Source organism: Sphaerodactylus townsendi, linkage group LG12 (assembly GCF_021028975.2).
Source record: "Sphaerodactylus townsendi isolate TG3544 linkage group LG12, MPM_Stown_v2.3, whole genome shotgun sequence".
Classification (NCBI taxonomy): Eukaryota; Metazoa; Chordata; class Lepidosauria; order Squamata; family Sphaerodactylidae; genus Sphaerodactylus; species Sphaerodactylus townsendi.
The window spans coordinates 40,570,720-40,594,419 of record NC_059436.1 but is presented as its reverse complement, the minus strand read 5'-3'; the positions used below and the strand labels follow the sequence as shown (position 1 = coordinate 40,594,419).

Here is a 23,700-nt window from a genome sequence, read left to right as displayed (position 1 = left end):
TACCTAGGAGGCTGTCCCTTCCCCACCAGCAATGGCGCCCGCGGTAAGTAGCGGCCACTCTTTTATTGAAGTTGGTGAAAAATTAGGGCCTGCAAGACGGAGCTGTTCCGCCGGGCCTTTGGAGAGTCCAGCCGCTGATGGTGCCCCCTTCCGCTGGCCCCCTTCCGCTGGCCCCCTTCCGCTGGCCCCTTTCGCTGGCCCTTCCGCCGGCCTCTACATCTGGGCCTATAACATCTATCTAGACCTACCGTTCTCCCTGGGGGTGGAAGAATTTAATATTAGGCACCGGGCGCCACCTACACCTATGCCTATATTTATTTTACATTTAAATGCTAATGTTTAGCTAGTTTTCGCTGCTTTTATAAGTTTTAGCCTATTTATGATGTTTTAAAATTGTATTTATTATCTGCTGTACACCGCCCAGAGCCCCTCGGGGATGGGGCGGTCTAGAAGCCCAAAGTATAAATAAATAAAAATAAAATAATTAATGAAGTCATTATTAATAAAGTTGTGTATTACACATGAGGGAGAAAGGCCACAGCCACACAAGAGCCCTGCACCACCACTGGGTGGATCAGTTTAAAATCAGTCAGGGTGGGGGAGAGGAGCAAAGACCATGCAGCCCAGACCAATGCCAGACAGAGCTGCTCCCTAAGTCAGACAGAGCCTGCAGCCAGGCTCCAAACCTAGGGAAGGGACTGCAGACACAAATTAAAGGGGCAACATTCTTCTGTGTGTAGAAGAGCGTATATAAAGGGCCCACAGAAGCTGATGATGAGGGTGGGAAAAAGAGGAACACTGAGCAACAGGTTTCTCTGCCCCCAGGGCATCATTGCACACAAGCATGAGTTCCATATCTGTAAAAGATAACCAGCAACACATCTAAGGAGATTGTGAGGAAAAACAGCACAAAGATTTTAAAGGAACTGTCAAATTTAGAAAAGAAAAAAACCAAATTTAAAAAAGAAAAAAATTAGTACTGCTGTTACATTTTTCCAGAAGCTCTTAATATGAATTGGAAATAGCCAACACCATAAACACATAAGGGCACATTTTATGAATGGGAATATAAAATGAATGGTTCCTTTTCTGAACACTGGGAAACCACAGAGTTGCCCTGCAGAGATAAAGCAAAGTTTAGCTAATTACAATCAATTCCTGCTGAGCAATAACAGTCAGGAAGGCTGGCCAAGACCTCCCGTTTACTTTACATAGCCTTATTTAGCTTACACAGGCTTACAGGGTCAATGGGGTATATGGTAATTGTCTGCCAATGCCTCTTGTCATAACATTTCTGGTACCCTTTGTTTCCTTGGGCATTACTGGCTCAGTTCTGGGGCAATCTGAATCTAAGGGCCAATTCAGAAAGTCAGTTTCTTTTACACATGAGCAACTGTGGCAGGAAATGTTAGCAGTCATTGTGCTATGTACAGACACACATCGAGTGTCATTTTTCAAGGTTCCCTTGCTTTGCCCCGTTGCTTCCCAAACCAAGTTTGTGATGATCTTTCCTAAACAGTCCTTAATATACTCTATTATAATTCACTTTCTAAGAAAATTATAAAACCTGTTATTATCTTATGAAATATTATATATTTTTAAGGCTAGTAGCACCAAAATGTCAGGGCCTTATTTGGACACTATCCCAATGATACCACCTGATTTTGGGGAAGTTTGGTTCAGGGGAGGCAAAGTTATGGACCCTCAAAGGGGTAGCCCCCTCTCCTGTTAGCTCCCATTGGAAATAATGGGGGATGGGGCACCCACTTTGGGGGTCCATAACTTTGGTCCCCCTGAACCAAACATCACCAAACTTGGATAACATCATCTGAACAGTCTCTGGATGAGACCATGACATTGTGGTGCTTCTAGCTTTAAAACTGTGCCCCCTGCAGGCCAAAATGCAAAGAAACACAAAAAATACCCAAAAAAGCCAGAATTTGAGGCATTCAAATTGAATCGTATTTGGGTAGGACATATTCGGGCAGATTTTGGCCTGAATATGTCCGAATTCGCCCAGATTCAGACTGAATTCAGGATTTGTTGCACCCAAATCTCCAAACCTAGTGAAGACTACTTGGAAGAATCTCACCCATGTTTTGCCAAATGCCTTTCTGCTATGCTAATCTGAAGGAACCAGTGCTGATGGACAGCTCCGGTGAACAGAAAAGAAACAGAGAGAAGCTCAAAAACCTGTTTCTCGGTATCTCACAAAAAGAGATACTGCAAGAAGTTTGCAAGAGAGACATAATCACAGATAATAACAAAATATCTTACTGGCAGAAGTCAATACTAAAAAAAAAGAATCCCAGATGGAGAGGGAAGGAATTCCTTGCTTTCTTGAGGAGAGGATGGTTTAAACACCCCTAGTTCTCAGTGTGCAAGGCTAAACCCAAAGTGGCAGGGCAGAGTGGACTCGCTGAAGAACAACACAAGCCAAATGGGTTTGTGACAGTAACACCCAGTTTGCCTCTAAGCTACTTTGACTTCCATGGTGAAATAATAGCAAGATATGGTGAAAGAACAGCAAGAAAGAACAGCAAGATAAAATAAAAACATACATTCTGGTGAAAGTCCTCCCATCAGCCTCAACATGTGATTTTGTTTTTATTTACTTTTCTCCATAGTCTACCTTGAGTGCCATCATTTTCTGAAAGCAATGAAAATTGTCTCCTCCTCACCTGCCTTAAAGATCCACTCCAAGTAGCCATTGAGTTCTCTTTCAATCTGCTGCTGCCTCCGGAGTTTTAAGAAGGCCCGACGGTTTTCAACTCTCTCTCGCTCTTTGGCAAACTCCCTGCAGGAAATGAAACAAAGAAATGAAACAATAGAACATTCAACCAATGAACTGATTAACTATAATTAATCGGTCCACTATAAAAGAGCCTCTGATATTTTTAGAATGTAAATTATATTTATTATAATAACCTCCAATAATTGCAGAAGGCAGCCACCACCTCAGAAGAAAAGTTCCCTCTTTCTGTCAGATGGGTCTTCCCCTTCTCTGGCACTTTAGAGAATTATTTCTCAGATAATGTAAAGATGTGTCACAGTATCTTAACAACAACAGGGTTGTTGTGAAAATAAAACAGAGGAATAATAATAATAATAATAATAATAATAATAATAATAATAATAATAAAAAAATAAAAAAATAATAATAATAAAAGAGAAACAAGGAACAATAATAATAAAAGGAACAAGGGCCCTATCGGAGAGAAAAGCGGGGCATAAATGAAATGAATGAATGAATGAATGAATGAATGAATGAATGAATGAATGAATGAATGAATGAATGAATGAATGAATGAATGAATGAATGAATGAATGAATGAATGACACTGGAATACTGGGGGGCGGGGCTGCTTGTCTGAATCTTTTTCCTGAGGAAAAAAATCCTTGCATATACAGAGAAAACATTTCAGAAATGAATGTAGACCAGACTGCTGGACATTTCCACTTTCCATGGGACAAAATTGTTGGGGGTGGCCAGTGTAAGGTCAGAACACTATTCTGCTTTAATAAAACTGCAACCCAGTCTGAAGGTCTCAGTGGGCAGACAAACGTAATTCAAATTTTAAAATGAACAAAGATTTTTGTCTGCTTGGTTACTTTATTAAAATATTTATATCCTCAGCCTTCCATCCACAATCACCAAAATGTAAAACACTGAATAAAAGAAAAAAATTAAAGGAAGCCAAACCATAAACCAACACATGCCGCAAGTCCCCCGCCCCCAACAAGCAGACAAGAAATTTTCCCAACTTCACTAAAAACTGTCAACAGCATTTTAGATAGAAAAAGTCCCACGAAACAGAAGAGTTTTATGCCAGCTCCATAAAACCAGAAATGGGAGATCTGGACCAAGCAAACGTCCTTGGAAAGAGAATCAGAGAAAGTATCAATATCATGTGCACGCCCTCTTGTATTTTATCCCTGCATGACTCTTCAAGTGCATAAGGCTCTCCAAGTGGCCCTACAGAATCCCTTTTATTTCTTCAAGACACGTTCAGCCAGTCAAGAGCTTTACCATTAATGCTGGTGGAATTGCTTTTCAAATGCCCACCACAAATCCTCTCTCTCTCTCTCTCTCTCTCTCTCTCTCTCTCTCTCTCTCTCTCTCTCTCTCACACACACACACACACACACACACACACACACACACACACACACGCATATCTCTTTAGTTGCTATTTCACAGAGTTGCAACAATCTCTCTCCCCTCTGGTCCTTCTCATGGCTCTTCTCTTGAATTCCCAAGCATATGATCCAAACACATAATCAAAACAAGCTCAGTGCTTCCTTCCACTGTCAGCTAAAGGGGAAAGGGGGGGATGGGTGCCCTGGGCAGCTTCGCATTCATGATCTTCATTGCACCTGTCAAAACTGTCACTTCCATTTAGCCTGGAGAGACCACATTTGACCTGCTCCAACAAGCTTCTGAGCAATCTCATGGTGCTCCTTTAATGGCCGTCAGCTGACACCTGCCATCAGCGCTCCTCGGGTCCCACTCCTGGCCCCATCTTCACAATCTCTCACCTCCCTTTCCCTTTCACCCCTGGCCCAGTGCTTGGGGTACAAGAGCCACAGCATCACTTGCTGCACATTAAATACCAAACTTAGCATTCACCAAGTCTTCTTTTCCTTTTGCTCTCCCTCTTTTAAAAAATGTTCTCCCTTCTGGTTCTTTGTGTCAGACACTGTCGCTCTATTTTGATTTCTCGGTGAGTAGAGATGGGGAGCTCGACAGCAATGAGGACGCAAGGCCTTAAGTTGCCAGGATGCCACCTTTCCTGCTGAAACACCATGTTGTTTGTGACGCAGGTTGAGTGGTAAGGATGCAGGCAGATGGGTGAAGGTGAAAAGTGAAAATCTGTGGCTCTCTCGGGTTCCTGATGAAGTTCCCATCAAGCTATGCACTGGGCAATTCTTTGAACTGGGATGCAATTCATAGAAACAGTTTCAACAGTGAGCGTCTGTCCCATGGGATAACCCTCTTTTCTCTGATCAAACTAGACCTCAGTACAAATGCATAGAGGTTCCCAGTGTATCACAGAGCAGAGTAGGTAAAAATCTATGTTTTTTAAATAAAAAAATAAAATCCAGATGTTTTAACATTTAAATCGTTTTTTTTAAATTTAAATCTATTTTTTAACTAAAACACTTTTTAAGGGGAAAAATCTATCTACAGGTACGTTACATAGTTTTGTATTTACAATATATTACAGTCCAAAGTCCATTCATCATGAAGTTAGGACTAGTTTTTAATTACGTAGCATGAGAATAGTTTATTTGTGATGTTTTATTGTGATGTTTTATTGTTTAAACCCGTGTAAGCTGCCCAGAAACTTTGGTATAAGGCAGGGTAGAAATATTTTTAAATAAATATTCATTCAAAGGTGTGGGGGTTTTTTTGATAAATGAATTTCATTAATCCATTCACAATGGTATGCTCATCCAGAGGTTTCTATAATATTATTTGAGGAAATGTTTCCATGTAGAAGATATTATCACAGATGCCTGGTTTTATTTGCAGTTCTCAAAACTGAATTTGTGTCTGAAGAGATAACATGCCCCTTCTTCACAGTAAAAAAAGTTATTTTAAAAAAGATATAGTTGAGAAAAATACCTTAATCCCGTTGTTCCCTTGCAAATCCACACACAGAGAATCAACCCCTTACCTATAAAGTGCTAAGTTTCAAGAAGTTCAATTAACAGAAGACTGTTTAGAGTGGATTAGAGTTGCACAAGGAGCTACCGTGTTTCCCCGAATATAAGACAGTGTCTTATATTAATTTTTGCTCCCAAAGATGTGCTATGTCTTATTTTCAGGGGATGTCTTATATTTCTGTATTCTGTTCGTCAGGCATGCTTCCAAACAAAAACTTTGCTACGTCTTACTTTTGGGGGATGCCTTATATTTCACACTTCAGCAAAACCTCTACTACGTCTTATTTTCCGGGGATGTCTTATATTCAGGGAAACAGGGTATGTGTGAGGAGGGAGGGGCTAGCAGTAAAAATGAAAGTGAAACTTTGCAAGCAGAATGCTCCACAAGTCTTGGGATTTATGTGTGCACAGCCTAGGGTTTATCATATTATTTTCTCCCCAGAGGAGACAATCTATAATGACAGCAGGCCGTAAAACAGACCCAGTTTGAGAATATTTTAATGAAGGTCCCCTACCTATGAATAAGGTTGACATGCCTGCAAAATACAAAAGCTGTAGCAAAGAAATTCAAGGCCTCGTGGCCGGAATGAAAGATAATTTTACCTCACAATAACGTCACAATCATCTATTTCTATTAGTAAAACAAAATCAGTAATTTCTGATTTAACTGTAAAACTAATCTGAAAAGCTATTATGCTAAAATGAAACCTTCATCTAGTTGTAAATATTAAGATTATACCAGCAAAAATGAGTCTATGTAGAGAGTCATGATTTAAATCCAATCTAGCCTGCCACATCGTGGCATGGTACAGCAACATGACTGTATCACATGAGGTTACAGATAACCTCATGCATGTACGGTGGAACCTCGGTTTTCATTGGTAATCCGTCCGAAAAGAATCGATGAAAACCGAAACCGATGAAAACCGAGGCAAACTTTTCCGTAGGAATCAATGTAAATCCAATTAATTCGTTCTAGGCACTTCAAAAAACATACAAAAACACATTTTTTGGTGAATAAACATAGTGTTTAATGCTGAAAACAGTAACAAACAATAACACTAGGACCAGCTTCAGAGCCAGTGGACCAATGTCGCACCAGAAAGCTGTCCAAAGAGGTCTGTTTCTGACGCCTCTTTAAGATTTGTCTGAAATGGGGCAAGACATTGTCATTAAACAAGTTGCAAACACGGCCTGCGACAGCTTTGTCCGGGTGATTTTTCTCCACAAACCCCTGCACCTTACTGCAAATCGATGAAAACCGAGGCGAACTGATGAAAACCGAGACACATTTTTTACTGAAAAAATTGATGAAAAACGAAACCAATGAAAAACGAAGACAATGAAAACCGAGGTTCCACTGTACAGTGACATCTAGCACTGATTCTATGACTTTCTGAAATCTGATAAACCCATCAAGAGGCTTCAGTAAGATTTATGGGCTTTGTCATGGAGGATGAACACATCCAACTAGAATATATAAATCTAATGCACATTACATACAAACCACTTCTGCATAAATTATAGCCATCATCTGCTTAAAACTTAGCAAGCTATCAAAATCTTATAGAAAAGAGCACCACATTGCATGATCAAGCCCCAGAGATAAGCCCAGGACATGCTCTGCATCAAGGGGCAGTGGTGAATGCAGCCTCCCTTCTTACATCTTCTTGGAACAAAGTAAGTGCTGGAGGACTCTGTTTGATCTGCAAATTGTTACCTGCTAGTGAACAGCAACTATCCAAAGCAATTCCTGCCACTGGCACAAACTTGACCAACCCCCTTTGTTGGTAAATTCCCTGGGCACTTTCGCACATGCAGAATAATGCACTTTCAATCCACTCTCACAATTGTTTGCAAGTGGATTTTGCTATTTTGCCCGGAAAAATCCAGCTGCAAAGTGCATTGAAAGTGGATTGCAAGTGCATTATTTTGCATGCGCAAAAGTGCCCTCTGTCTCACTCCCTCTTGGAACTGGCCAATCAGGCAGACCTTGAGTCGAAAAGAATTCTCCAGGTGGGGACACCAAAGTAGGCCAAGAGTGATGGATGGCTTTTGTGAGAAGCTAAATTTGGAAACGACTATTGCTGGATGTAGCACGGTGCGCAAAAAGAGAAATGCGGTTTACTGTACAGCAATATGTTAAACAGCTGGCTGCACTCTCTAGTTTAAGACTAGTGCAGCTGAAGTTTCCTAGAGGCTAGAGGTGAAATAAAAGATGGAAGGGGCAGCAAAAGACTTCAAACAGCACCTGGTAGTGCAGAGCCAGTCTGAATCATTGTGTGTTGGGGTAAAAGGGATTAAAAATGGAGTCTGTTTCTGGAAAACTGGAGTTGGACAGCCTGGATTCTGAATCAGAGCCTCACAGTATTGGGAGGGGAAATTTGGAACCAGAATACACTTCTGAAGTTTCCAGTGCAGTCATGCCAAAACCACTCTCACAATTTTGATTTACTTTTCATTCAAGATAAACATTGACTCTGTTTTGGCCCAAATTTTGGCAACCCCTCAAAAAGCAACAAACACAGTCTTAGCTCTGGAGGCAGCAAAATTCTACCAATGTCAGAGACACAAACATGAAGTTTCCAAGCAAATGTTTGTTCCTATAAAGACTGCTCAAGAACTTTACACCTCTGACAAGGAAAATACAAAACAACTTCAAGCACTCAGATGTTCTGCATTGGTTGCCTGCTTTTTCAATTAAAAGTTCTACCTGGCAGAAAGAACAGCTTTCTCTGCGGAAAAAAAAATGACAACTTGGCTCAAATCTCTTTCCAAACAATTTTGTGTATACAACTTTGACCATGACCAGAATCCTTTGCAATGTGCAGAACACATGAAGGATCTCATTGGCAGACATATGAAGTGACATTATATTGGCCTTTTGTGCAGGTTTGGTCTCTTTGGGTTAAGTGTACATTACCTTCAGGCCAGATTCTCAACTGCACACATTTTCCCCTCACTGTCCCAAAGACTAGAGAAGCCCTATGCTTTCCAGGAGTGGGCAAAGAGTGATTTTCCCCCTGCCTGTCTAGGGAAGGTGAAGCAGAGTGATATGCGTTTTCCCTTCTTTGTTCCCCTATTTATGCAGGAGCAGTGCCACGAGCATTTCCAGTGGTTGAAAGAGCTCCTTTTTTAAAAAAATTAAACACTCTCAATCTATTTAAATATTGTTAGAAGAAGAAACATCCTTTAAAAAAACACATAGGCAATAAACAACTACCCAAATGAGGAAGCATTCTCCTCAGGGGCAGGCAAAATGGTGGCTAGGCTCAGGAGAAACAGTAGGGCACCTCCTTGCTGTTACCAAGGAAAGATGGGGAGACCCCACTGCAAAGCACACAGGTGTGCTGAAAACCATAAGTGCACAAAATTTTGCCAGACAAGTCATAGCCAACAGGAGCCATACCCCACCAGTCATAATCTTGAGATCCTAGACAGCCCAGATTCATGGAGCAAAGGAAGGGTAAGATGGACACCAATTTTAATTCATGGCTTTGCTATCAAGAGGGTTTGCCTGACACATGACATCAGCCTTTTCCCCTTCTGAATGAAGCATGCAGAGCTTCAGTCAATGCCTTTCCTGAGGACTCAGATACTCTAAGGCCGTTTCTGCACGGCCAGGAGGCGCCCCCACGCCAGCAGGAGTTCTGCCGGCGTGGGGGCAGGAGCCAGGCGAAGGGGAGGTCGGCAGACGGCAGGCGGCTCCGCACGGAGCCGCCTCTGCGCCCTCCCCCGCCCCACTCACGGTGTCCTCCTCGTCGCCTGCGGGGCGTCGCAGCCCCGCCCACGCTGCCCTCCGACCCCTGGAGGTCGGAGGACAGTGTGGGCGGGGCTGCGACGCCCCGCAGGCGACGAGGACAACACCGTGAGTGGGGCGGAGACGGGAGACAGCGTCTTCCCGGCGGCGCGGTTCGCACCGCGCCGCAGGGAAGACGCTCCCTCCCCAACAACAACCCTTTAAAGGGTTGTTGTTTAGGGCGGCTTGACGCCGCCCTGGGGGGAGGGAAGAACAGCCTGTGCGAACGGCGGCCTGGGGGCGCCTTTTTTGGCGCCCCCAGGCCGTCATAAATGGGCCGTGCGGAAGCGGCCTAACCTGGTTCACAACAGCCCAACCAAGAGATGGTTTTTCCCCTGGCTCTGACTTAACAAAGAACTTGCAAATGCTCACAGCCTGATTTCATCAGCAAACCAGTGAGATCATCCTGCATCTTTTTCTCCCTGACGTTAATTCAGTCTTAAATCTCCTGTCCAACTATTAAGGGCCATAAATTGTCCAGGGTTTTTTTTAACAGCCCAAAGCTCATCAAGAGTTGGCCACTCCCAAGTCTTAATCCAATCAGGCCTTTTCCCATATCATTGTCTGTGCCGGGGAAGGGAACTTGGCTTTGTTCCAGGAAGAGTGCTGTTAACAAAGACAAAGGGTCAATTTTTCCTATAACGAGATCCCCAAGATCCATGGGAAAATGTTCCAGGACCTCATTCCTTGTGCCTGACATCATTTCATGTGAGTACTGCTGGTCACTGCCTCTCACTCTCCTTGGACCTCTTCTGGATTGGTAAATATCACCCTTCCCTCAACACCCTCTGCTATTCCCAACATCAATCATCTTTTTTATACATCCTAGGCTACTCAAAACTCTCTCTGTTTGCATTTATTGTTTTAATCCCTTAACAAAATTGTAATCCTTCTCCTTCAATTCTGCCTTTTTGAGCCGATTTCTGTAGGGAGTGACCTTTATATAAATTAGCATAGATCTCCTACCTGCCTCTCACATAGAAGGTCTGTTTCCAGGTAATTATCCCAACCCAAAGGGAGCAGACCAGACAAATCCAGGTAATGGAAGGGCCATTGATTCAGATCGTTGGTCCACCTACCTCAGGAGCCTTCCCAAATTTCAGCCAAAGAACATTCCCCACCCCCAACACTTTAAATGGAGATGTCAGAAACTGAACCTTAGACCTCCTACACCCATGGTGGCGAACCTATGGCACTCCAGATGTTCATGGACTACAATTCCCATCAGCCAATTGGCCATGCTGGCAGGGGCTGACGGGAATTGTAGTCCATGAACATCTGGAGTGCCATAGGTTCACCACCACTGTTCTACACACAAAGAATGTACCCTAGCACTAAGCTATGGCCCCTCCCATTAAGATAGATGACCAGTCTGTCTGGCTCCATTTTGCCTACTCTGACCAGCAGTATCTTTCCAGAAAGAGAGACACATTTCCCAACACATGCTTCTTTAACAGAAATGGCAGCAATTGAACCTGGGGTCTTTTTCTTGCCAAGCATCTGTTCTACCACTGAACTGCACTCTGGTCTCTGATGACAACACAGAAGGGGTTCGGCCAAGGCAAAAACTCTGGAAACCACTACATACTAAGAGACTGCTCAGCTCAGTCATGCCTGTATGAAATATTTTGCTCAGTGCAACTGTAATTGAAAGAACAACCAGCAATTACAAGGAAACGAGAATGTTCTATCATAAACAAAACAAACCGTTCAGTGGGAGATTCACTTACACTTTTGCCTGCATTACATATAACAAATGTTATTTATTGTGTTTGTCTGAAGATGATTCCTGGGTAGAATAAATTGGAAAACTAAACTGTTGGTGCACCAGGCTTGCATTTCCCCTGACATATGCACATTCACATGAATTGCGGCAAAAACCCCTCATGGCTCACATTTCCCCTTGGAATCTGCCTCAGTTAATGTTCTCCATGCTTCATTTCAGTCTAAGCATTAACAAATTAGCATTTGTGAAAAGCAGATCTCTGCTCTGGGAGAAGTTTTTCTTCTCAAGTTCCAGAGCTAGTATTTTGTTCCTGGAGCTCTGCAAATCCTCCATAACATGTAGTCCCTCCTGGGGATTTTGCAATGAACAGCTGTTTTCCAATTCCAGATGCTTTCCTGCAACTAAATGGTATCTAGGCAGGTACCAGTTATCAAACATTCCTGTTGTGTCTCTGCTAACCAGGTTGGGAAAAGAAAAGGGAGAAAGAGAGCGGGAAAGTGTGTGAGAGAGACGGACAGAGAGAACTTCCGCTTGTTCCACCAATTCACATGGGTGCTCAGGTACTGACAAGGAAGAAAGCAACCAAACACACCCATAAGGCAAGAGAGCGGAAGAAGAAACTGTGAAAAGGAGATCATAGGTAGCCCCTACCCATTTGGTTTCCTACTAGATTTGCATGGTCTGCTTGCATTTTCTGTGGTGGAAGCACCACTTGAAACTGAGTTCTGAATTGTCTCTGAGGCAGGTCTGGCTTGTGGGTGCTGTTGTGTTATGGCAATAGCGTAACAGCAGAAAGTGGAATGTTTAACTACAGAATATTTATCCACTATATCCGTGGTGGCAAACCTATGGGACTCCAGATGTTCATGGACTACAATTCCCATCAGCCCCTACCAGCATGGCCAATGCAGGGGCTGATGGGAATTGTAGTCCATGAACATCTGGAGTGCCGTAGGTTCACCAACACTGCACTATATGATCAAAGGAAAAGAGAATGTGTAAAGAAATGCGAAAACCTATGTCAACAGTGATTGGAAGCCTACTATACTTAAGAGTACAGAAGATGATATGGGCAAATAGGTGAAGTTATTAACCTCAAGATGGGGCTTGGAGTTCTCCTGGAATTAGAGTTGAATTCCAGAGTGCAGAGATCAGTTATACTGGAGGAAATGGCAATTCCAGAGGTGAAATTGCAGGCAAAATGTAAGGAAAAAATACTACAGGAACACGGCCATAAAACCCGAAAAACCCACAACATCCTAGTGAAAGGGAGGGGAGGGAGGGGGAGGGGTGGCATGCAAGGGAAGGAAGGGGAAGGGAGGGGCCCCGCATCTGGACATGGCCCACCCACCCTAGTGGAGGGTGGGGGAGGGGTGCCATGCAAGCAAAGGGGAGTGGAAGAGGGGAGGGAATGAGGGGGGACATGCAAGGGAGGAAAGGGAGGGGGGACTTTAATGGGATTCCATGTATGAAAGAGTTTGCCCCCATGATTGTACAGCTTGTACCATGTCATGTTGCAGTGCCCAAGACTGAGGGTGAGAGTAGAAAAAAATTCAAGGATCATTATATCTTGTTTCCCAGGATGTTTCAATCAGGATAAGCTAGTATTGCTACTAGCAGATAGGGATACATTTATTACTTTCTGAAAGGCAAGGTTGGTTGCCGCCATCATAAAGATAAAGAGGATGATGAGGCACGCCAATGTAACTGTGGTTGACCTGAACACCAACAGCTCCAACTCTGGGTCAATAGACATTTGGGTTGTCAAGTGGTTTTATTTGGGGCTACTTTAAATTATCATTGTGTATTTTAATTTTTTTGATGAACATGTTTGCAAATCTGTTGGTTTTATTCCAACTGCATTTTTGTTGCTATTGCTGATTCACTGACACAGAAAAGACAGACCTGACTTGACAAGGTGTATGTAGGCCCATGGTGGCACTCCAGATGTTCACGGACTACAGATGTTCATGGACCTGTGGCACTCCAGATGTTCATGGATTACAATTCCCATCAGCCCCTGCCAGCATGGCCAATTGGAGTGCCACAGGTTCACCACCACTGATGTAGGCTATCCCCTACACTACGTCATTAGGGCTGCAGAGATGCCAAAGGGTCCTGGCATCTGACCTGGCCACACTGTGTAAGGCCAGGTCAACCCTCTCCTGGTGTCGTGGCCAGTCATAACTTGGCAGTGCATCACCTTCCCTGGACCAGGCAAACTGGACAAGACAAGAAGGCAGCGGTGACAGCAAGGGGAGTTCCCACGCAGACTTTGCTTGGGTTTCTGGGCCAGCGAAGTCTCTTGTGAAAGATAGGCTGATTCCGCATGGGCCAAAAACAGCAGTATGAAAACGGTGTGGAAATGGTGTAAAAGGATTTAAAATGGTGTAAAAGGGTTTATACTGTCTTCACGATGTTTTCACGCTGCTGTTTTGAGCCCATGCAGAATCAGCCATAGTTTCAGAGGTTAGTTGTGGTGGTCTGCTGTAGATTTGAGTTGAGTAGCATCTTAGAGACTGACAAGATTTTGGGGGTGTAAGCTTTTAGGACTTCAAGCTCCCTTCGTCAGATACAAGTAGGAACAGAGATCTCCAAGTCTTTATATTTACAAGACAAAAGCCTGAATTTGCCTAGGGCACCAAAAACCTCGGGCCAGCCCTTCTGTGAGGGTGAGAGCCAATGTGGTGTAGTGGTTAATGACTAGTATCTGGGAGACGCAGGTTCAAATCCCCACTCGTGCTATGGAAGCTCGGTGGGTGACCTTGGGCCAGTCACACTCTGTCAACCTAATCTCCCTAACAGGGTTGTTGTGAGGATAAAATGGAAGAGAACTGTGTAAGATGCTTTGGATCCCCACTGTGGGAAAAGGTGAAGTACAGATGAAGTAAATACATAAAGAATCATGCACCCCTTGTCTCTGTCGTAAAATGAACCTTGGAGGGCAAGAGGCTGAAACAGGTCAGTGAGATCACTGTGAGTAAACAGGGATCCTCTCTGGGCTAGCCTTCACAGGGCACATCAGGTAGGCCTTAATCCTGTTGCCTTAAATAAGCTGACCTTTAGTATCTCTCGCCAAAGTCCTCTATACCAAGAACAAAGAACGACTCTGCAGCAGCTGAATTATTCATGTCAGCAAAGAGGAGAGAGGGAATGGCAGAAAATCTTTCGGCTCCAAGACAAAGGCAGCTGCCAGAGGCCAGATATGCAGGAAGAAATCTGGCTGGCAAAATAACAGAGCCATGAGGAAGGTAGCAAACCAAGCAGCACAGAAACCTAGAAAGAGCCAGAGGTGGCAGTGAGTTTGCAGAGCTTGGATCTGTACAGAGGAGATGCATTGCAGGGGGAAAGACAGCTTTTCTCTATAATGTTCAGCTTCAAACTCCCTATTAAAATATATATTTGGACAAAAGGCAGTGCTACAGCTGACCTTCTGGCCTAGATGGGCTCCAAAACCAGTTCACCAATGCGTGATTGGTGTTTGGAATATGCTGCCACAGGAGGTGGTGATGGTTGCTAACCTGGATAGTTTTAAAAGGGGCTTGGACAGATTTATGGAGGAGAAGTCGATTTATGGCTCCCAATCTTGATCTTCTTTGATCTGAGACTGCAAATGCCTTAACAGTCCAGGTGCTCAGGAGCAACAGCGGCAGAAGGCCATTGCGTTCACATCCTGCATGTGAGCTCCCAAAGGCACCTGGTGGGCCACTGCGAGTAGCAGAGAGCTGGACTAGATGGACTCTGGTCTGATCCAGCTGGCTTGTTCTTATGTTCTTAAAAAACTGAATTGAAAATTGTTTTTATTTCTTTACTGCACTGATCGTCCAACATGCTCAGTTAAGACTCAAGGCAGATTACAACCAACAGGAACCTTTATAACCTTCTCTCACCAAGACCAGGTGTCTGTGGAAAAAGTTAAAAATAACACAGTTTGAAAATTTCCTGCTTTGTCACAAATCCCAGTTCTTAATTATGTCAGAACCACAACATTGAGTTTGTTCCCTGCCTACCGAACAGGATTTCAAACTAAGATCAAATCCAAGTTTGCCAGATTTGCCTTCCAACCAGAATTAAACTATTTATGGTGATTAAAGGCAAGAAATTAACAATCCTTTGTCTTTTGGGTGCAAGTAGAGATGTTAAGGCTCAGAAAAAAAATGGGGAAAAAATTAGGAGTGCAAGTGGAGGCAGCGTGGATTTTTTTCCTGTTGTTCTCCAAAAATGTTTTTCTCCTATTTTTCTGACACTGAAAAGAAACACCTATGAAATATTGTCACTTTTAGAATTAGTGGGGTTTTTTTTTTTGCAATTTATTGAGTATTTATTCATATCCATAAGAGGAAAAATTTGAAATTAATACTATTACATCAAATACATATACACTTTGGTGAGAGTTTATAATCATTTTTTCCAAAGCTAGTCTAGACAAATTCTGCCTTTCAGAAATAAGCTGTAATATATCTACTAGATTGCTTTGTACAATTTATGAATAAATGAATGACTTCTTCCATGCGACTGTGGTGTCTGTGGTACGTCTGCACAAGACGGGATACATCTTCAGGCTAAATCTATGAATTAAAATAATACTTCGGTCATATACAAATGAGTTTTAGAATTAGGAAGATGCTTCTTAAAGCAATGTTTTCCACGGCTAAAATGTTTAGCAAGAAAAATGTTTGAGGATTGTTGACTTCCAGGTGGGGCTTTGAGATTTCCCGAAATTTTGGTTGATATCCAGACAACACGGAACAATTCCCCAGAGGAAAATGGCTGCCTTGGAGTGTAGGCTCTATGGCAGGGGTCTGTAACATGTGGCTGTCCAGATGTTCATGGACTACAATTGGCCATGCTGGCAGAGGCTGATGGGATTTGTAGCCTATGAACATCCGGAGAGCCGCAGGTTGCAGACCCCTGCTCTATGGCATCATATCCCACTGAGGTCCATCCCCTCCCCAAATCCTCCCTGCCCCCATACAGTCCAGCCCCAAATCTCCAGTAATTCCCCAAATGTCAGCTGGCAACCCTAGAGAGCACTGAAAAGATCCCATAAGGAATATTCTCTTACACTACAGACAGACACATCATTTTCAGGATTTAAAAAAACTTAAATGTAACTAATCTGAGTGGCAAAAGTATGCTTTAATGTGGTTAATGATTATATATTATTTTTAAAGTTTGTGGTTTTCTTTGTTGTAAAGTTTAGCTGTGAGGCACTCTCCATGGGGAAAGCTCTCTCCTCCAGGGACGGAGGGAGAGGAAACTGCGCCCGGGCCACAACCTGCCCGCTTGTGCCCCTGCACATGCCCTGATCCGCTTGCACCCCACCCCAATCCGCCCACCCCCCACCCCTAGGAGGGGGGGTCTGGGGGCGATTTTTCACCCCACGTGATGCCAATGGTGCGTGCCTGGGGCGCGGCACGTCCCCACCCCCTGTCCCATTGCAGCTTTGCCACTGCTCTCCTCACTCCCACCCACTTCCTCATGACGTTCCAGCTCCAGCAGGGAGGGTCTGGTCACAGAATGGGCAGGAAGCGTGGTTGTCACCTTGCTCTCTCCTTCCCCAGCAGGAAGATTCTCCAGTGTGTATGGCAGTCGCCCTTTCCTCCTTCCTCCACAGCCATGCCCCTCCCATCTCCCTTTAAATGGGTAGCTCCACCCCTTGGCCCTTTCTAGGCTAATCAGGGCCTCTGGGCCATACCATCACCCCTTCTTTAAGGCTCAGGTTAGTGCCCTGCCCTGTCCTTCCAAGCCCAGTCCCGCTTCCCCAAGCACCTCCCTCAGACTCTGCCTCTGCATCCTCGTTAAAAGCCAAGGCCTGTTCAGAGGCTGATGGGCGTCGCCAAACCTCCACTCCCACAGCTGCTCTGGGTGGCCTTTTTAAAAACTCCCTGGAGGAGAGAGACATTTTTTAAAAAAGTATAGATGCCGTGTTTCCCCGAAAATAAGACAGCGTCTTATATTAATTTTTGCTCCCAGAGATGCACTATGTCTTATTTTCAGGGGATGTCTTACTTTTCTGTGTTCTGTTCGTCGGGCATGCTTCCAAACAAAAACTTTGCTACGTCTTACTTTCGGGGGATGTCTTATATTCAGGGAAGCAGGGTATGTACACTTTTAAATTCCATAAATGTGCTGATAGTATAATTGTAAAAATTAACAAAGTCATAAATGATGCATCTTATGCTGTTCCATCTGTAAAAGAAGTTTAAGTTAGATAAGAAAGCAAGTATTGCATATATTTAAATCTCCCACCAAATTTCCATCTTTTCCCGGGAAAAACAACAACAACTTGAAATGATGTTTTTCTTATGGCTTTCACATTTTCAGAAATTTTATATGTCTGCCTGTAACGGCCTGCAACAGTTTGCTGTAATCTGGGAAGTCTCCTGTCTCTAAGCCATGCGAGCTGGGAAAGGCCTATGCTGAAATACCCCTAAGCCATGAAGCTCAACAGTTGATGTTGGGGTCAGTGACTGTCTCTCAACCTGATCTCCCACACGGAAGTCAGGATAACGGGGAGAAACAGAGAGCCATCCACATGTCCTTGTGCTTCCTTCAGGAAGGGCAGGAGAAAATGGGGTGGACAGATAGACAGACAGAAACACATGCACCTTCTAGACTGGGCACCATTCACCACGGGTTTTGTTGTTAAATCAGAGGTATTCCTGTGTGGGGGAACCTCTTCTTTTAGTGGAATCCTTCTTGTCCCAAATTCAGAAATTATTTTAGGAAATGTTTCAGTGGTGAAATCTCCTAATCAACATTATTGCAAAGACATGTGACCCAAAGGCCCTACCCCTCCTGTAGCTCATTTTCTGGTCACTTGTGATTGCAAAGAAAGAACTCTGTGCTTTTGCAGCAGATCCCAGGAGATATAGGGGAAGCAACACCAAACTGGGGACGTTTCTACCACACAAATATTTGCTCCTTCCAAATGACTTAAAACAGCTGCGGGCTAGCAAGAACATACCAAGACACTTCCCACCGATTGCCCACAGAGGATGCTAGAAATAGGTGACAGCTCCACAGCACTAGAAACCAAGCATCCTTTAGCATTCCTATAATGCAAAAGTGTGCCTCAAACCAGTGTTTTCAGGAGATCTGCAGCAAGTGACATTCTTAAACTAGCATCTCCAAAATTATTAGAAAAGAATGCTAGTCACCAGGGCCGGAGTGAGGGGAACTGCACCCTGTGCCCCTGCCACACCCCCACCCACCCTGGAACACCCCTGTCTGCCCCCACCACACCCCCGCACTGGCGTGCACCCAGTGCATCACGCACACACACACACACGCCCACCTGGTGCTACATGACTGTTAGTCACTGCCCTGCCCTCCTGTGGGGTGGGAGGGGAGAAAGAGATTGCTTACAATACAAAATGAATTCAAGCCAGGATTGAGACCAGCATGACTGAGCCTAACCCAGCAGATGGGGGATTCCCAAAAGGGACGAACTCTTCTCCCTCCCTGGCTCTGTTGGCATGTTCTCCAAAGGTGTAAATTTTCCACTGGCACCTTCTTCTCATTCACCTGGGTGCATGAACTGAGCAGCAAGGCAGGAAAAGCCACCAATGCTGTCTCTTCACCCATATGTTCATACTTCTCTCACGGGGAAACAGCCACCAATTCCTTTAAGGAGGCCCACATCAACTGCAGCTGACAGGAAGGGGGTGAGTGAGCAAGCAGCAGAGAAGGCTTAAAGGGCTGCTCTGTTGACTTGGTGGAAGGAGACACCACTGCCTGCCCTCTGGGCATAAAAGAGGAAGAGAGTCAGGGATCAGATTAAATCAGCTGGTCAAGGCACTCCAAAACAGTAGTTCTTTCCCCACTTACCTTATGCCCCCCGCTACTCTCCTCAAGTAGCGCGGGGTCCAGCTGCACTCCCCACTTCAGGGGCGGTGAGAATGCAGCCACCCCGATGCTGCCTCTCTCTCGTGCCCCCTCAGCGTGCGTAATTCCTGGCGCCTTTTGAAATGGCGCCTTTTGATGACCCCGCGCAGAGCGTGGAATCGTGGGGAAGCCGGGGCGCATGCCAGGAATTGCGCGTGCTGGGAATTGCGCGCAGCAACCCTCGGACAAAGGTAAGTGGGGAAAGGGCCAGTGTGATCCAATGAAGGATTCTGCAATGTTTTCTAGAGTTGGAGAGAAACTTGGGATGTCTGCCGGGTTGAGAAATTTTCTTCAACTTTGTTACTGTGTCCTTAACAGAAGCCTGACAAACAGAAATTTATCATGGGGAGTTTTCGATCCATCACTTCATCTCCATGTTGGAAAAAATATATATCTTCTAGAAGTCTGTATATCAGACTGGTGTTACAAACACATCATTGTAGCCAGGAAAAGAGCTGGAAGCCCTAATTCCCCACTTAGGGATGGGAGGTATTTAAACTGTCCAACCCTGGGACAAAAAGGTAAGGAATTAGAAGCCCTGGTGAGCAAAAAAATGAGCCAATTCATAAGTAGATGTTGTTCCAAAGCCAGGTAGCTAAAGCCCTACTTGAGCAGAAAACATGACTTTTTTGAAATGGTGGCTGGCTCTCTGTTGGACTAGATTGCCTGTACGGCCCCTTCCAACTCTATGATGATTCTATGGTTCCAAATAAATCCACTGAATGATTAAACAGAAAGGAGGTTTGATGTGTCCCTAGGACGGCTAATAATCCTTCAGCAAACTCCCTCCACAAAGCCAGCACTGCCTAGCCTGGTATGACCTTCCCCAAGCAGCCTTTCTAAGTTCATGCTGGGCAAAGGAGCAGAGGTTGCTCCCGCTTCCGGACTACACTTGGAATGAAGAGTGCCTGGAGGGCTCGAGAGGCCCAGCTGGCAGAGATGTCAGACCTTGCTAATAGCTGGTATTTATCTCAGGAAGGACCAAGCTCAGTCTCGATCAATCACACAGTTAGAGGCGCTGCTTCTGCTGATGCTGCTGCAGCTGCTGCAGTCCTCGCCCTCTTTTGCCCGCACTGAGAAAATAACCACCCTCCGACTTCAGACAGCTTAGAAGGAATGCAGGTTGTCGTTGCTCGAGTGCTTTGATCCGGACCCGAGCCACTGATTCCTTCCCCTGTTTGGGCTTAATACAAAAGCTTCACACCATAACAAGCACCCATCAATGCACAGGGAGAAACAGTCACCCAATTTAAATGTGTAGCCTGTAATCCTCAATCAAATCATCCCCCCCTCCCCACCGCAATATCCCATTACAAAAAAAAATCCCTCAAAAGCCATGGCCGATGCCTTCTCCGTACATGAAACTTCAGCTTTTGGCAAGCGAGCTTAGGAAAGTAATCCGAGAGAAACACTGGGCTGACATATTCATTCTAAACAGAATTAACAAGACAAATGGAAGTCAAAAATCCATCTCATACCTTCCAACATTTCATGAGTGAAAATACTGGCACAAGTTTCGTGCACCATTAGGTATTGCTGACGGCTCTATGCGTCGACTGTACGCTGTATTAATTTACACGGCAATATCAACAGATCAAAATCTATCTCAACAGCTGCAGGGCATGAAGTGGCAAGCTGTGCATTGCACGGTGCTTTAATGTTCACACGCACGCAAGGGGTACCCCTTCCCTCCTCTGTGATTTAACTTCCAGAGATCACGGCTAGGCAGCTAAACCCCGAGGGATGCTTTAAAACCTGCACTAGCAATATGCTGACAAGGCATCACTAAGGAGCCAAAATAGGGACAGTGGTTCTTCTAGGGAACAGAAAATGAGGACTGTCCCTGGTGGTTGGAACATATGTTATCCTTTCCAGTTTCCAAGGAACAAAATTACACACAGACACCTCCTCTCCTGGGTAAGGAAAGTCTTTCCTAAGGCTTAACAACAAAACTAGGCCTGTTTCTCTGTAAGGTTTGATTCCAATCCAAAATACCATTTCAAAGTAAAACAAAAGCCAGCATATTCGGGCGGGGGGGGGGGGATCTAGAACTTACCCTGACAACACACCAAGAACCAGGTTAAGCATGAAAAAGGAACCAATGATGATGAGCGGGATGAAGTAAAGCCAGTTCCAGGTGTTTCCTGCAGCATCATTTGTCTGAAAAGACAAAGAAAGAGAAAAAAATGCTTTTAAACAAATTGTAACCATACATATTCCTTCTGCAAGAAACCATGCACAGGGTTTTGCCTTTTTTTTCTGATATACTTCAAGCCAATACAGACAGTAAACTGGTGAATGGATTCCTTATACCAGGAAGCTGGAACAAAACTGATAGCATCCATTATTTACCTCCCTATTAAGCATACCTTTCCCACAACTGATGCCACCAGCTGTCCAAGCAGGGTTGTAATGTTCTAAGAGACTCTGCGCACATACAGCCCTTTTTGAATACAGTCCTATGTAGAAGAAGAGGAGTTTGGATTTATTTCCTGCAGCTCACAAACTCCTTTCCCTTCCTCTCCCCACAAAAAACATCTTGTGAGAGAGTTCTGAGATAACTGTGACTAGCCCAAGATTACCAAACAGGCTTCATGTGTAGGAGCAGGGAAAGAAATCCAGTTCCCCAGCTGCTCATGTGGAGGAGTGGGAAATCATCAAACTTGGTTCTCCTGATTAGAGTCCACTGCTCTTAACTGCTACACCACCTAGGAAATAGGCCTATGGTGGCAAACCTTTGGCACTCCAGATGTTATGGACTACAATTCCCATCACGTAGGGCTTTAGCTACCTGTGATGGGAACTGTAGTCCATAACATCTGGAGTGCCAAAGGTTCGCCACCACAGATATAGGCCCACCACATTTCATATGATCAGTTTCTTGGATAAAATCCAATTCATATGATCAGTTTTTTGGATAAAATCCAAGAACTCTATGAACCTATCTGTGTAGACCTTGTTTGATTGTTATGTCACCATTGCAGCTGAAAACTGGACAGGAAAAAATGTCTTGTCCCTTTAATAGAAGTTCGGTGAGTGGAAATGGACAACTAAGCTAAACAACATTACCTGATAACAGCTTGCTGCTCAAATTGATATTAACTGGAAATATAAAGGTGCCACTTTGAAAAGTTAGCCATCCTAGGCCCCATATGGACTTCCAATACTATCAGAAACTGGGACGACAAACCAGCTGGGTGGGGAATTATGAGCCAACTAATTCACCGTGATGTGTCATTTGACCAAACACACTGAGAAGACAAAATGAGGTGCAAAATAGTGCTTCACTTTTTCCAGATATCAGATGATTAATTTGCTGGATGTAATATTTATAAGCCACATGAAAGCTAGGGATCTGACAGTCCAAACAGTAAACAGGCTAATTTGTGGAGTCAATATATCTGGCAGTGTTCTAATAAAACACAATTTCAAAAAGTCCCATACAACTCATACCTCTGTTTTGAGGGCAGGCAGAGAAAGAACGTATTTATGACAAAGCTTTCTGCATTTCCAGATTCAAATGTCTGAAAAGTGAAATGCCTGCAGCAATCAAAACAGAAAGCAACCCCTTGTTAAGGGGAAATTGCTTATTTTAATATTTGAGGTTGCTCACAACATCATTAAACATTAAGCCTAAAATCACAAAACAAAAACACCGCACAATTCAGTATCAGTAAAAACATACAACCTCACCAAAAGAGCAAGAAAATAAAGCCGCATCATAAATTCACTGAGGTTAAAACAACAAGTATTTAAACTTAATGGGAGCAGTCAAAAATATGAGCATAACACACACACATGCCTGATAGAATGCATGTACAAATAATGGGTGTTTTCACCAGGTGCCTAAAGTTTAACAAACTGGCTATCAAGGAGAGCTTTCCACAACTGAGGCAACATCATTAAAAAGAACCTGTCACCGTTTGCCACCTATCTTATCTTGGAAGGTGGAGGCACAGATTGGAGTATGTGCTGCTGATTTAAACAGACTGGTAGGTTTGTATAGGAATAGAAAGAGCTTTAAGTACCCTGAGTCCCAGTTTCTGCCCTTCCAAGGTAAGCGCCTGCATCTTGAAATATGCTTGGAAATGAACAGGGGGCCAGTGATGTAGAATGATGTGTTCTCTATAACAGATGCTGGCCAACAATATCATATTTTGGCCATCTACAGTAGCAGCACAGCAGAGAGCAGAGCAGCCACGTCCTGCTTTGGCAAGGCACTGTAGCAGTGCCACAAGTCAGATGGCTGGTCTCACAGCTAGAATTCATGATCTCTGTATGTTGTTACCCAGCGAGATATTCCAAACCTTAAAAAGGAGATTTTTAGAGCAGGAATGCCATCTCTTATTGGGGCAAGCAAATAAATCATGCTCTCCCCTTTCTCTCAGGGCCTTTCCCCACTTACCTTAAGCCCTGCGCTACTTGAGGAGAGTAGCGCGGGGTCCCCTGACACTCCCCACGAGAGGGGCGGCGACAGCGCAGCCGCCCTGACGCTGACGCTGTCGCGCCCCCTCAGGACGTGGCATCCCTGGCGCTCTTGCAAAGGGCGCCTTTTGATCGTGGGGATGCCCAGGCGCGCGCCAGGGATGCTGCGTGCTGAGAGCAGCGCGCGGCA

At 44.3% G+C, this 23,700-nt stretch overlaps 1 protein-coding gene across 1 annotated transcript in view; it reads right to left on the bottom strand.

The window, feature by feature from the left end:
* LOC125441536 (voltage-dependent N-type calcium channel subunit alpha-1B-like) overlaps positions 1–23,700 on the bottom strand; it is a 286,638-nt gene that overhangs the window by 208,123 nt on the left and 54,815 nt on the right. Inside the window, exons 5-6 of the mRNA XM_048512145.1 lie at positions 21,142–21,245; positions 2,682–2,797 (exon numbers count right to left, since the gene is read on the bottom strand). Of these exons, the coding sequence (XP_048368102.1) occupies positions 2,682–2,797; positions 21,142–21,245 (220 nt within the window). The remainder of the gene's footprint in view (positions 1–2,681; positions 2,798–21,141; positions 21,246–23,700) is intronic.